The sequence below is a fragment of the Mus musculus genome, chromosome 7 (assembly GCF_000001635.26).
Source record: "Mus musculus strain C57BL/6J chromosome 7, GRCm38.p6 C57BL/6J".
Classification (NCBI taxonomy): domain Eukaryota; kingdom Metazoa; phylum Chordata; class Mammalia; order Rodentia; family Muridae; genus Mus; species Mus musculus.
In genome coordinates this window covers 3,288,757-3,303,451 of record NC_000073.6, presented here as the reverse complement: position 1 = coordinate 3,303,451, position 14,695 = coordinate 3,288,757, and the positions used below count along the sequence as shown (strand labels likewise).

The window sequence follows — 14,695 nt, the reverse complement described above, 5'->3', positions numbered from 1 at the left end:
CCCCGCCCGGGACAGATGCCCCTCCCTCCTCTCCACATGCACACTTCCATTCCGCAGGCTCTATGCAAGGAGGGGACGTCCTCCGAGCCTTGTCCACCCCCTTTCTCCCAGTCAGTCAGTCATCTTGGCCCCCACACCCATCTTCCTCCCCCACTCAGCCGCATGAGTAGGTTTTGTCAGGATCTAGAATCTGGGGTAGACCCGTGTGTCTCTGGGCATATTAATCTTTTAATCAAGAAACTTTGTCTTTAGTGCTGAGGACTTTCTGATAGACACGGAGGCTAGTGTCTCATTCCTCGTGATGCTTCAGGCTCTTTATCGCTCTTAGAGCCTCTGGGCTTGGTGCTATGCCTCCCTCTGGGTGTGTTTCTTTTCTCTCTGCCTTCTCACTCTTTTCTCTCTTTTCCTCTCTTCTTTCCTGTTTACTCTCTCCATTTCTCCCTCTCTGCTTCTCTCTTTTTCCTGCTCACGTCTCTCCTCATGCACCACATGGTGTACTGAAAATGTTTTCATTTCCATTGTCCTGCCTTTCCCGATCTTCGCTAATCTGTGTTCACCTTTGCTAGTTAAATTCAGCTAGTTAAATTCCCTAGTTAAATTCCCGATGTCCGTCACTCCCTGCTTCTGTATTTCTCCTTTCCTGTCGCTAGAAGGCGCTTTCTCTGAGTAGTTGCCTTTCCCTTCTGTCCTTTTCTCTGACCCATTCAGGGTTTTTCCTTTTGGCCCTGTGATCCTCTTTATCTCTGCGGTCCCCCCCCTGTTCCATGTGACTCTGGCTCTAGTGGTCTCTCCTTCTTTCCCTGTGACTGTCTCTGGGGGGATATTGACCCTTTTCGGTGTCTCCTTGGGACTGTCTTCGGGGGAATCTCGACTCTCCTCTTTGTCGTCTCTCCCTCCTTTGCCTCCCCGAGACTCCGTCTCTGGGATTCTCCCCACTCTGTCTATGGCTTTCCAGCCCTGGAGGTCTCTCCTTTATCCACGTCTCCCTGTAACTCTCCATCTCTGAGGGCCTGTCCCCTCCGTATCTCCCTATGACTATAGCAGAGTGTATTTCTTGACTCTGGATCTCCCTATGCTCTGTCTTGGGTGTCTCTCGTGTTTCCCTGTGACTCTCCACCTGAGTGGTTCTCCCAACTCAGTGTCACCCTGGGATTTCCTATGCACACGCCCAGGTCTCTCCTCCCCTGAGTTCTTCCCCAGGTCACGCCCCACGATGCGCCTTTCTTGAGGTTCCAGTCTTCCTACGGATCCATTCTGGCAGGAAGCCGTTCTAGGGAATCCTGGCCCGCCAGAGGCTGTCGAGCTCAGTGCACTCTGGGACTTATAGTTGGGGCCCTCGTGTACGCTATTCTTGGGACGCAAAGGAAAACTACTCCCGGCGTGCAATGCCGGCGGCTGCGGTGGCGCGGGTGTCGGTTCAGCAACACGTCGTTTTTGCGGTTTTGCTGAGGTCGCAGTGGAGTCGGAATTCCAGAAGGTGCAGGGGAGGTGAAGGAATTAGAGTCAGTCCTCAAGCACCCTTCTGAACACAGAGTTCTCTGACCAACCTGCAAGCCTATTTATTGATGTCTGTGGTTTTCTGGGGCAACGGGTGAAGGGCACTGGGGGTACAGCTTCTTCCTCTGTTGCTTTCCCGAGTTAAAGCAGCAGATCACTGGACGCTACAGTTCTATTTTGTTGTTGTTGTTGTTGTTTAAATAAGGGCTTGAACACTTTTAATCCCAGGCAGAAGCAGGAGGACCTCTGTGAGTTTGATGCCAGCCTGATCTACATAGCAAGTTCCAGACCAGCCAGAGCTACACGGTATCTGTCTGATAAATAAATAAATAAATAAATAAATAAATAAGTAAGTAAGTAAGTAAATCTTTGTGTATTTCCTGTCTGGCTTCAAACTTGCTAGGTAATCAAAGATAACCAACATCTGAGCTTCCTGCCTTTACCTCCCAAGAACTGGGTTTATAGGCATCTATCATCACCCGTGGGGTAGGGAAGTGTTCAGATACTGGAGATTGCCCCTGGGACCTTGTGTTTGCTCGGCAAGCACTCTACCAACTGATCCACACAACCCTCTAGCTATTCTTTCTGGTGTCTTCCAGAAGGTATTCTTGAACCAGGACGGGAAGGAGTGGATGCGATGGCCTCTTGAGAAGAGGAATTGGTGTAGATACGTCTTGGTAAGCACTGAAGAAATAAAGACTTCTCACCCCAAAGTGTGTGTCCTCACTGGCTCTTCTCCCATGTACTTCCTGTTAGGTCTCAAACCTGGGGCAAATGGTTAACTGAGGTGCCTATTTAACATATCAAAGCAGAGCTCTCCCAGCATCCCTCAGTCACGACCAGTTACAGAATACGGCTGGTATATCTCAACCCCCTACCTTAAACTCCTTCAGTTCAGGAGCTGGGCTGCCTGCCCTTCCACCAGTTGCTCTCCCCTCTATATCCCAGCCATTTTGGTTACCAGGCCCTTTTTGTCCTGGCCTCTTGGTCTCCTAGCTTCCCCGCTCTCCTTACATGGCCCACCTCAGAGTCACTTTGGACTCTCCTAGATGTCCCTGCCTCTGGCTATGCCTCCCTTTTATCAACAATAAACCTTCTCCTCCTCCACTATACCTAAGAGCAGTCCTTTCCTTTTATTTACTTTTCATTCACTTCCAAACTTATTCCAAATGTTTTCCAAGTTACCTTTGTGTGGGCACAGGTGCAAAAAGAGATTGTATGATCCTGAAATTTCTTTATGTGTGTGATCATGGAGGCCAAAGGATATCAGGGTTTTTTGTTTGTTTGTTTTTTTCGAGGCAGGGTTTCTCTGTGTAGCCCTGGCTGTCCTGGAACTCACTACCAGGCTAGCCTTAAAGTCAGAAATTCGGCTGCCTCTGCCTCCCAAGTGCTGGAATTAAAGGCATGTGCCACCACACCCAGCCTGGTGTCAGTGGTTTTAATCTGAGCTATCTCTCCTGATTGTAGCTGTGAGCTCAGCTCCTGAAGGGGGCGCTATGAACTGGACGCAAGCATTTTTTTTTTTTTTAATTGCAAAATCACCTCTCAGCACTGGGACATTGTATTTCTGAATTGCCCAAGTGGTATTTTCTTCCTGAATCTGTGTGTATTGCTAGGGACAGGCCTGCCAGGGCCTTTGTACATGCTAAGCAAGTACTTTCCCTCTAAGCTACTTGCCAAACCATAGTGCCTTGTGTTTCTCAAGGGACTTTCTGTGGGAGAAATTGCATTCTTGTCTTTCCTAGTCAACGTTCCTAGTTTCTTTTTAAGATTATAAAATGTATGTTCCTGTGAGTGTAGTCGTGGAGGCCAGAAAATGGCACCATCTGTCATTTCCTTCACTGCGTATTTGTCTAAGGCAGGAAGCCAGCAAGCCCAGTGACTCTCTGTGCCCCCACCTTTACCATGGGGGGTGTTGCATGCATTTGAGGGGATGTTCAGCTTGTTTCTTGGGTCTGGGACCTGAACCCTGGTTCTCACGGTGCCAAAGCAAGTGCTTTCAACAACCCCTGAGCGCCCAAGGCTCCCACACCCCCATTTTGAAGAATTAAGAAGACTATCCGGCTATGGTATATAGCTCGGATGGTAAAGTGCTTGCCCAGCATGGGCCAGTCTCTGGGCTCAGTCCCCAAAACTGCATAAACGGGGTGTGGTGGCTTTTACTTGTAATCCCAGCACTGGAGGAGGTAGGACTTGGCTACATATTGAGTTTGAGGCCAGCCTTGTCTACATGAGACCAGCTTAAAGGGGTGGGGATTCGGGGAGGCTGGAGAGATAGTTCAGTGGTTCTCCTCTACAGGACCTGGGTTCAATTCCCTGTACCCACATGGCAGCTCACAACTGTCTGTAACTCCCGTTCCAGGGGACCCAATACCCTCACAGACATGCATGCTGGCAAATCAACAATGTACATAAAATTAAAATAAATACATAACTTTGGGGGGGGGGAGACCCAGGCTCTGCCACTGTTTTCTGATGAGGCCAAGGTTGTCTTAGTCCTACGCCCCTTCTGTCATCAAACTGAAGAATCTGAGTCTCACCTCTCTCTTGGAGTCCTTCATTCCTCCCCACCCACCCGGAGAGAAAGAAAGCATGAGTCTTCCTGTTATCATTATATTGAGGGTTTTTTTTGTTTTTGTTTTTTAAAAAAAGAACATTATGGATGTGAGGGGTGGGAAAGGGTGACTGACAGCAGGAGCTACAGGAACCCAAAGCTCCAGAAAATTAAAATATATATATATATATTTATACATTTATTTATCCATATATACCTAGTAATGTCAAAGAAGCAGAAAGCAGCAGCAAGAAGCAAGCAGCACATGAGAGGACCCGGGTTCATGTACAGCACACACAAGCCATTCCAATCCTGTTACTCCCAAACCTACCCTGTAGCCCAAGAAAAGATGTCTAAGGACCTTCTCTCTTTAACGGGGCTACACAACGAGGGTATGGTGGTATATCTGTACTCTCAGCACCCAGAAGGTGGAGCCAGAAAGACAAGGGTTCAATGGAAGCCTCACCTACACAATTATGTTTGAGACCAGAATGGGCCACATTAAGAAAATCTCTAAAGCTATTAAAAAAAAAAAAAGGGCTTTTTAGTTGATTGCTTTGTTTGTGTTCAGAAAAGGAAAAGATGAGCTTAATGATCTTAATGCCTTTAAGGCCGGCAAAGGCTCCTTCTCTTCTCATTCCTGCTAAAGCAGACCTTGTTATTTTTAACACTGAGATAAGCGAGCAGCCATTACTGACGCTCAGAAATACTTCAGAGTTGTCTTAAGACCATATGGGTGGCCTGGCAGTGATGGCACACACCCTTAAGCCCAGCACCAGGGAGGCATAAGCAGGCAGATATCTTGAGTTAGAGGGCAGCCTCGTCTACAGAGCAAATTCAGGACAGCCAAGGCTACACAGAGAAACCCTGGGGGTGGGGGGAGGGACAGAGACACAGAGAGAGATACCATGTGGATATTTTTGTTGGGTTTGTTTAAATAGCACAGAGAATCGTTTAGGAAAAGGTGCCCATCCATTGCTTCATCTAGGGTATCTATCCTCTAGGTGGTGGGCTTTCAGTAAGCCTGGTAAAAAAAATCTAGAGCCAATTTGGTGCAACGTTGAGTGACAAGTAGAGGCAGAGACTGCATAATGCTGACTTCTGGCCACCGGGAATTGCTGACCTCCAGGATTTTGTTTGCTTTGTTTTGAATTTAAAGGAGAGGTACATTATATGGCCTGCTTCCCAATCCCCTTAACACACACACACACACACACACACACACACACACACACACACACACACACAGACTAAGGCACAGCTAAGGCAGGCAGGCAGGCAGGCATGCTTTGGCAATGAGGCCCCTAAAGAGACCCTTGGAGTAAAGAACTGCAAAAGAGTGTGGGTAACTGTAAAGGAGTGTGGGATGTGTGGGGCCAGCACCTTTGAGGGGTGAGGGAAAGAAAGCAAGATTTCTTAGGGCTCCCAAGAAAATAAGCAGGTGATAAAACCCACAGGAAAGACTATAGAGATAGAAAAAAAATGAACGAGGCAAACTGTGGAGCCACAGCTCAAGGGTAAAACAGGCATACCAGAAGAGGAAAGGTAAGAAAGAGATAGAAAAGGCAAACGGGGAATAAGGAAGACTATACATATCTAACAGGGAAGAGGAAATGGGAGGGAGATGAGAAAACAGGATGGTACCAATCACCTGGGTAATCAACTGGTTGAAGAGGCTGCAAGGAGAGATGGGGAAGGGAGCCCCTTGTCAATCTCAGACCTTGACGAACACCAGACGAGTGGAGTACACCAGATCAGACACATATGCCAGCAGGTTGATACCTGTCAGGATGGACACCGCCAGTCGTCGGTCCCAGAAACACACCGTGTTGGGTTGTATATAACTAATACTACGAGTGCAGCTTGGATCCATTGAACGGCGGGGTTGGCCCTGATATCTCTGATCAAATTGGTAGAGGGGCCAGAGGACGATGGCAGTGGCGTAAAAGAGAACAGAGAGTAAGGCCAAGCCTGAGAGGAAGGTGGGGAAAGGGATGGGCAACACGTTGGTACAATCCCCCAGGTTGAGCAGGATGGTCACCCCTGCTAGTATGAAGCAGATGGCATAGACTGCCACACACCACTCCAGGGCTGGCTTCTGATTATACAGGAGCGGCTCACTGATGAAGGCAAAGATGATACAGGCTACGAAGGTCTCAAAAACTTTGAGCAGCCCTGGCACGGTAGCCATATAGCCAGTGATCTCACCGGGCCTTGCACGGGTCCAGGCCACTTCAGTGGCATACGCCAAACAGGCAACGCAGGAGAAAGTGGTGGCAGCGATGGCATGGTCCCGGGTACGTCCATGAGCTAGGAACTGCACATAGGTGGTGGGATAGATGATGGAAGACGACAGGCAGAAGAGGGCCGCGTAGCAGGCAAAGGTGATGGGGAAGTTTCGCCATGACAGGGGGAAGTGGGCCTGGAGTCCACCTAACTCCACAATCAGGATGATGAGGGTAACAGCAAAGCAGAAACACCAGGTGAACATGGCCCAGTTACCCATGGGCCCTGTCCAGGCACCCACACTGGCCACCAGCGAGAAAGCCACACAGGTGGATATTAGCTGCAGGAGGCGGAGGAGGCCCAGCGGCTGGGTCAGCGCCCGAGCGGACCCCACAGTGGTGGAGGATGACGTTGTAGTCGTGATGGTTGTACGAGTTACTGTTACCGGCATGGCTGAGAAAAGGAAAAGCATTTGGGTAAGATCTCACATACTGAGGAATCCAGGTACCCAGCCCTCATCCGTTTTGGAACAAATTACTTTGAATTCTGAAAAGGATGTGTCTTAATATATGGAACTTGTCTATAAACTATAAAAATGAATTGGTCATCTAGGTTCTAGGCTCATCCTAGCCCTACCCATAAGAAAACCCAAAATCCAAACACTCAAAGCTATACTTCTTGCTTCCCTTTCCCAGGGAGTCAGCATCCTATCCACGGGAGTGTGTGCTGCCATGCTGGAAAACTAGAGCTGGCTTACTGGGACATAACTCCTGGAAGGAAAAAACCAACTTCTGACCTCCATGCGAACACATACAGACTCACCCCAAACATACACCTACAACTTTGACCGTGGGGATGTGGCTTAGCTGGTAACACGCTTGTCTATATCATTCAGGAAGCCTTGGATCTGAACCCTGCACTACGCAAACCAAGTCAAGAAGGGCACACCCATGATCTTAGAAATTGGGAGGCTAAAGTGGGAAGGCTACTGTGAGATGGAGACCAGCCTCGGCTCTGTAATAAAGTCCAAGCTAGCTTGGGCTACAGAATGTGGTTCTGCCTTTAAAACAAACAAAGCCAACCTGGTCTACAGAGTGAGTTCCAGAATGGTCAAGGCTACTCTGTTTTATTACAAACAAACAAACAAACAAACAAACCCTGTTTTATAACAAACAACAAAACCACCCACCCAGCAATGAAAGATATGGTCTAAGATCTAGCCTGTACTTCACTTCCTCCTGTGTGTGACCTAGGGTTTTTTTTTTACCCCAGGCCCTGTGTACAAAGTTCCCTCTTTTATCCACAGCGACTCAGTCATCTCTAACTTCTCCATAGCCAAGACTCTAACTTCCTCATACTTTATGCCCTGTGAAAAGATTTCGTGTACATAAGAGCAACATAGACCTTAGCAGCCCCTACCCACTCAAAATTCCATCTTCTATTCCACCTCCCACATCTAACCAGAGTACTGGACCTGCATCCTTCTCACTCCTCTTCCAGAGATCTCTGACCAGGAACATTATGCTTTCTTTCTCCCCTCCTTTCAAGCTTCACCCACCCCACCCCCAATCCTACCTCAGACCTGGAGAATTGAAGACTGCTCAGTTTCTGCTTTCTTATCTCTGAGCTTATCACTTCCTCCAGGGACTCAGCTAACAGGTACCTCAAGTACAGGAAAATTCAACTCCCTCCATTCTCATTGAGCAGTCCACTGAAATCTCTAGTTTTCGAGATCAGTCATGCAGGGCTAGACCTCAGGACAGGCCTCTCGGCCTTCTAGTGTACCATGTAACCCTGACATGGGAAGTGAGTGGAAGGACTAACATCTTTTTGTTTGTTTTGTTTTTTCGAGACGGGGTTTCTCTGTGTAGCCATGGCTGGCCTGGAACTCACTCTGTAGACCAGGCTGGCCTTGAACTCAGAGATCCACCTGCCTCTGCCTTCCATGTGCTGGGATTAAAGGCATGTGCCACCACTGCCCAGCCACATCTCTTTTTTTACACTGCAAACCACAGCTTCTGTCTCCTTGTCCTAGAGGCTCAGAACTAGGACCAAATGCCAGAGCCCTTCTCAGGATGTTAACTGTCTGACCTCTCGGCTGATGCCACTAAAGATATGAGAAGGTGGTTTCCAGGTCCAATTTTCTTATTACTATTGTCAGTTCTGTAGTTATTTCTTCTGAATTGAACATCAGCTGATAGAGGGAGGGGAGGGACTCAAATAACTCAAAAGCTATAGAGACTAAGGGCCAACTAAATGGCTCAGTGGGTAAAGATACTTACAACATGGGCTGTTGAGATGACTCAGCAGGTAAGAGCACTGATTGCTCTTCTGAAGGTCCTGAGTTCAAATCCCAGCAACCACATGGTGGCTCACAACCATCCGTAATGAGATCTGACACCCTCTTCTGGTGGGTCCGAAAACAGCTACAGTGTACTTATTTATTATTATAATAATAATATTACTTATGTATGTATTTATTATTATATGTACAGCGTACATATAATAATAAATAAATCTTTGGGCTGGAGCAAGCAGGGCTGGAGCAAGCAGAGGTCCTGAGTTCAATTCCCAGCAACCACATGATGGCTCACAACCATCTGTATAGCTACAATGTACTCATATATGGAAAATAAATAAATAAATTGAAAGAAAGAAAGAAAGAAAGAAAGAAAGAAAGAAAGAGACTTACAACAGAGCATGATAAGCTGAGTTCTGTCCCCAAGACCCACATGGTGGATAGACCATGTGGAATTCTGCAAATTGTCCTCTGACCTCCATACACTGGCTATGGGGTGTACACATACATGCACACACACAATAATTACATGTTAGAAAGACAAACCATAGAACCCCCAAGGCTCAGAAAGTTACAGGGCTGTGCTATGAGGCCCCTCCCAAAGCTGAAGTAATATATGAGCAGCAAACAATTAAGAGAGGACAGGAAGACTCTTCTGCCCAGCTGACTACAAGTTGAGCAGTGTACCCCAGAAATGCGTCTTCCATGAGTCTTCCATGTTGGGGTGGGCTTCTCTATGCCCCTGCAAGTATTTCCAGTCCACTCACTGGCTCACCCAGTGCACTTGGGTTAACTTTGGTCTCTTTGACCTTGCATCTTTGTTTGTTTGTTTGTTCTGTTGTGGCTGTACTGGAACTCACTATGCAGATCAGGCTGGCTGGCCTCGAACTCAAAGAGATCTGCCTGCCTCTGTCTTTGGAGTGCTGTAATTAAAGGTGTAGCCACCACCGCGCGGCAGCCCATCATCCTGTGTTCTGTGATGAACACAGAATTATTCATAACTTTCCCCCGAAGAAAAGTCGTGCTAAGGTCAAGCCCACGGAAAGACAGAAGGGCTTGCTTTAACCTCTGGAAGCTCACACTGTCCCAGAACAGCTCCCGAAGTACACAGGAGCCAGCTTCTGGATACAACTTCTTACACACATGGATGCCTCTGATTCTATCCTTTGGAACTCCTCCAGGTCCCTTGTCTCTCAGGATCTAGGAATCTAGGCACAACTCCCCTCCTTCCTCATACCCAGGGATCCAGGATCTAGTCCTTCCTCTCCTCCTATAAATCCAATTCAGTATTCCTGCCTAAGCTAGTTAGTTGTCCCAGGAATCCCCAGTCTTCCTACCATAGACTCAATTCAGTTTTCAGGCATACACTACTAAACTGAGGGGTTCTGGCCCCTGGTGCACCTCCATCTACTTAAACATAGTACAGGGCTCTAAATCCTCCACTCTTAACGACTCCCGGCTAAATCTAAACCCCATCCTCTTCCCTAAAAATTGTACACACAGCTCCCCACCCCAGTTTCTTGACCCTCAAATAAGTCCGCTCCACCCTCAAGAGCTAGGAATTAGGACTCGGAGCACACTCACCTGCTCCCTTAACAGAGGACCCGGAAGGAGAAAGTTCCGGCTGCGAAGGCGGCTAGGGTTGCACACCTGGAAAAGGCTGATCAGAAGCCCTGGAGGAAGAGAGCGACAGTCAGAGTGGAATTCAGACAGTCCTCCTTGCAGCACTCTGACCCCGGAGCCCTAGACTCCACAGCTGGGACGTGTCTCCCAGTGGGGACGCATACTTGGCAGAGATCCCCCAGGCGAGGCCCCAGAGATTGCCCTGAGGAAGCGCCGCCCCTCTCCTTCCTCTCCCAGAACTTGCTGCGTGGGTGGGGTGGAAGCAAATGTGGACAAAGGGCCCGCCCTCAGGCTCGCGAGGGGCGTGAGTGATGTTAACCTAGCCCTGATTTGCAGCCTGCAGAGGGAGATCCCTGGGCGGTGGCTGTAGAGGCGGGAGGCCCAGCCTGGCCCCAGAGTCTCTGCTCCTTATAAGGGCTTTAAGTTGCCTCAGCCAGGGCAATGTGGCAGGGACCAGGAGGTAGTGCCAAGACCCCCGCCGAGAGAGCGAAAGTGGGAGGGGGGAGGGGAGAGGGAGGGGGGAGAGAGAGAGAGACAGAGAGACAGAGAGAAAGAGAAAGAATGAGTTTTTTTTTTTTTGGTTTTTCGAGACAGGGTTTCTCTGTATAGCCCTGGCTGTCCTGGAACTCACTCTGTAGACCAGGCTGGCCTCGAACTCAGAAATCCGCCTGCCTCTGCCTCCCGAGTGCTGGGATTAAAGGTGGGTGCCACCACACCCGGCGCGAGAGAGATTTTTATGGTTACTTGAAAAGTGTGAGTTTGGAGCCAGGCAGAACGACTCCCAAAAGTTGTCCTCTGAACTCTTTCCGTGTTCTGCAGTAGATGTGTCCCTGCGTCCCTCACCCACTGATATATATATATATATTCTATTTTTCTATTTTGAGATAAGCATTTGCTATGTAAGCCTTACTGGCCTGGAACTTGCTATGTAGACCAGGCTGGCCTTGAGTTCACGGAGATCTGCGTGCCTCTGTCCCCTGAGTGCTGGGATTAAGGGAAAAATCTTTTTTTGAACTCTGAGTCCTTTCAGAATGAGGAAAGTCTGGCCTGGGAGTGCAGAACAGTGTTCCCAAAGCACCGGTAGAGGCAGGATTGGAAATTCGAGGCCTTCTTGGGGTCACAGAGAGAGTTCAAGACCACCAAGGGGTGGGGGTGGGGATGGGGGGAAAGGAAGTCAGTAGTGGTGAGGTTTTAAGTAGAGTATTTGACTAGCATGTGTGAGGTACTAGGTTCAACCCCTAATGGGTGGGACTGGGGCTAAGGGAATGAGACTCCTTAAAACTCCTTCAATCTGATGGAGCTCCAGGACACAGCTCTTCCTTGGCTCCAGGCAAGAACTCATGCAGGAGTTGCAATTCTCCCTGGGAACTAGAAGCCTCCAGGGCACTTGGGAGTTGAGACAGAAAGGCAGAAACCCCCAGCTCCCACCAGGATTGGTTTTTTTGGGAAGCCAGGCACCCCGCACTATAATAAGTGGGCAACAGATCGCCTGTAATCTCAGCATTTAGGAGGAAGAGGCAGACGGATCTCTACAAGTTCAGGGCCAGCCAGGTCTACATAGCGAGTTCCAGGACTACAAAGGCTATATACATAAAGCCTGTCTTTAAAATTTTTTAAACAAAAACAAAAATGGCGGGTTAGTGTCCAGCATAAATCCTTCTGTCAGGGAGAAAAGTTAGGAAAGGAGGAATAGAAAGAAAGGAAGACCTTAGGAGAGGTAACGGAACTAGTGATAGAGGCCTCCAGCATCGTTTGAAGTCATTGCTCAGGAATGCTCAGCTAAAGACATAAGCAGGGTGAGGAAACGCCCCTAGAGTTTCCTCCTAGGTCTAGTTCCACTCTCAGGGCCACACCCAGCACCCCTGCTACCATCCCCAATGCCACACTCCTGAGGTCATCCATCACTCCACAGACAGGGCACATGCTGGGCACAGCCCTGAACAGACTCCAGGCCACGCCTCACACCAGTGGTGGGCTCAGCCGTAAGCCTTCAAAGATTCCTACCTCCCTCCCCCCAGCCCCCCCCCCATACTCTAGTGCGGGTGCAGGCCTCTGGGAGGGTCAGAACAAGGACTTTCCCCTCCTGAGTCCCTCCAGGTATAAGCACCAGGTATAAGCATCCAGGAGTTCCATCTTCTCGGATTCAGGGATCTATACTCAATCTTTCCGAGTCTTCAAACCAAGAGTCGAGATCCCAGCCCCTCCCTTCTTCCGTCCCAATTCAAACTCCAGTACCTTCTCCCTCAGAACAAATTCAGACCCCCAACTTCCTCCAGATTAAGGTCTGAATCCTGCCCTCCTCCCTGAGACCCATCTTAAATACAGATCCCAAACCTTTTTGGTCAGACCTAGGAGTCTAGATCCCATCCTACCGCTCTCAGCCTCAAGGGTCCAAGTACCACCGTCCTTCCTCATACCCACGTGCCCACTCCCCAGTCCCTCTTCTTTCCCATGTATGACCTGTATGAGCTCAGATGTTCAGCCTTTCATCCAGAGCTTGAGTCCTGGTCCAACTGCAGTGTTTCTAGGGATCCAGACACCTGAATCCGTGCCCACTCCTCTTTCTAGAACCAAGGATCCTGGACCACAACTCCTTCCCTTTGGGGGTCCCTGCAGCTTTACCTCTCCAGGCAGTGGCGACTGTAGCACAAACAAGGACGACAGCTGCAGACCAAAAGGGTCTTAGGACTGGGTGGAGTTGGCCAGCTGAGGAGCGCGCGAGGGAGGGGTTGTGGGCGGGGTTTGGGCCTGGCTAGGGCGGTGAAAAGGGACTTTCCCTTCATTCAGGCTATCCCTGGTAGGCCCCGAAGGCGGGGCTAATGCCACACCACGCCCCCAGAAGGCTAGCGTCCTGGATCTCCCGCCCTACCAGTGAGGGGGTGCAGAGCTGAGGTCACCGTAGCCGTGGAGACAAAACAGGAAGACACAGCAGCTGGAGGGGTGGGGTCTCCTGGGGGCTATCCTCCCTGTCATAGCTCTAGAAAGAAATCTTCAGGGTAGACCGGAGAATGCTGTTGCCATAGAAACGTACTTGTTTATGATTTGTTTCAGATAGAGTCGTCGCCCCCCCCCCACTAAGCCGGGTCCCCACGCCTAGTCTCACCTCTCATTCAGTTCTCCCGCTCTCCGCCCCACGCCTCTGTCTATCAGTTCCCCCACGATACCCAGAAAAAGGAAATCTTACACATCCAGGTCCCAGCAGTTTGAGGGTCAGCTAGACCTCTGTTTAACGGAGTCTTGTCTACCTGAAGCAGAATTTAGGGTGCCAGGCCTTGAGCTTAAGCTACCTTGACTAGTGAGGGCCCACCCCCAAAAAACAAAGACTAGATTCCTTCGTTTAGGGGTCTGCATAGAGAGTGGGCCATATCTCCAATTACACTGTAATCATGGCCTGAGGACCCTTGGGCCAAGTCTCAGAAGATCACAGCCAGGAGACGCGAAAGGATGATGGATAGTAGCTAAATTCCTGGAAATTTGGAGGGAGGGTACCAGATTTCTGAGCGTTCAGTTTTCAAAACATATGTGGTTGGTTGGTTGGTTGCCTGAGTCTAGAAGGGCACGCTATTTTTGGCCTGAATTCCTGCCTTCAGGACAAAGGGAGAGACTCAGAATCTTTATGAGGACAGGGCTAGGGCCCGGAGCTCTGGATTCTAGGTTCTATCATATGGGAAGGATTCCTCGGGCCCTATAGTACCGGGAGGAGAGGGGCAAAAGCAGGAAAGAGATGCAGGATTGGGAAAAAAAAAAAAAAAAAAAGTCGGATTTAAGGGCCTGAAAGAACTCGACTGAGCCAGATGGGAAAAGAAGCTGAAGGTCGCGATGCTGGAGGGACCTTTAGGTCTCTCCTAAAGGTCCCAATGCTGGCCCCCTGGGCAGGGCGGAGACCCAGGACACCTGGTTCCCTCCCTCCTGGCTGCACTCACTCACCCCGCTCTGCAGCGGTCCCGGGCGCGGCCTTGCTCTGCTGCTGCTGGGCGGGGCCTAGTGGCGGCTGCGGCTGCTTGTCTCTTCCCGGCGGCTGCTTCTGGTTACCTTCCAGGAAGACTGGAGAGGTTTATAGTCCTAGCCCTAGAGAGGAAGCTAGGAGCTTCGCGAAGGGGGTGGGAGGTGGGGGTTCGAAGGGGTCCAAGAGCTCACTACAGCCAGCTTCGTGTCCTACAGAGGAGGGAGGAGCTGGAGAGGGGACCTGGACGCTTGCTTCTTGCTTCGTGCTTTGCAGAAGTGGGGGTGGGGAACAAGGTAGGGATGGGTAGGCGAAGAGCTGTGTGCTCACTTTGCCTGTCTGGGAAGAGACCCAGAAACAGACCCTCTTTGTCATTTTATGCCTTGCAAAAGGGAGGGTTTTAGTTTAGTTTAAACACACACAGACATTTACTACACATTTACTTTATGTGTGAGAGTGCAAATGTTGAAGTCAGAGGAAAACTTGTGGGAGTCATTTTCTCTTCCAGTGAGTGATCAAATCAGGTTTCGGTTTGGTTCGTGGCTAGTACTTT

General features: G+C 49.6%; 1 protein-coding gene across 5 annotated transcripts; it reads right to left on the bottom strand.

Moving 5' to 3' along the window:
• Positions 1-4,096: 4,096 nt before the first annotated feature.
• Positions 4,097-14,414, bottom strand: Myadm (myeloid-associated differentiation marker). Of its 5 annotated transcripts, none has more exons than XM_006540171.4 (3): positions 10,364-10,502; positions 10,161-10,249; positions 4,097-6,730 (listed from the first exon to the last, which is right to left on the bottom strand). In XM_006540171.4, exon 3 carries the CDS (start codon positions 6,726-6,728, stop codon positions 5,766-5,768), a length of 963 nt encoding a protein of 320 aa, XP_006540234.1. In that variant the 5' UTR covers positions 6,729-6,730; positions 10,161-10,249; positions 10,364-10,502; the 3' UTR covers positions 4,097-5,765.
• Positions 14,415-14,695: the final 281 nt, after the last annotated feature.

What these genes read in the sequence shown, in the direction of transcription:
- Myadm (XM_006540171.4), bottom strand. Translation starts at nt 6,728, where the DNA reads ATGCCGGTAACAGTAACTCGTACAACCATCACGACTACAACGTCATCC.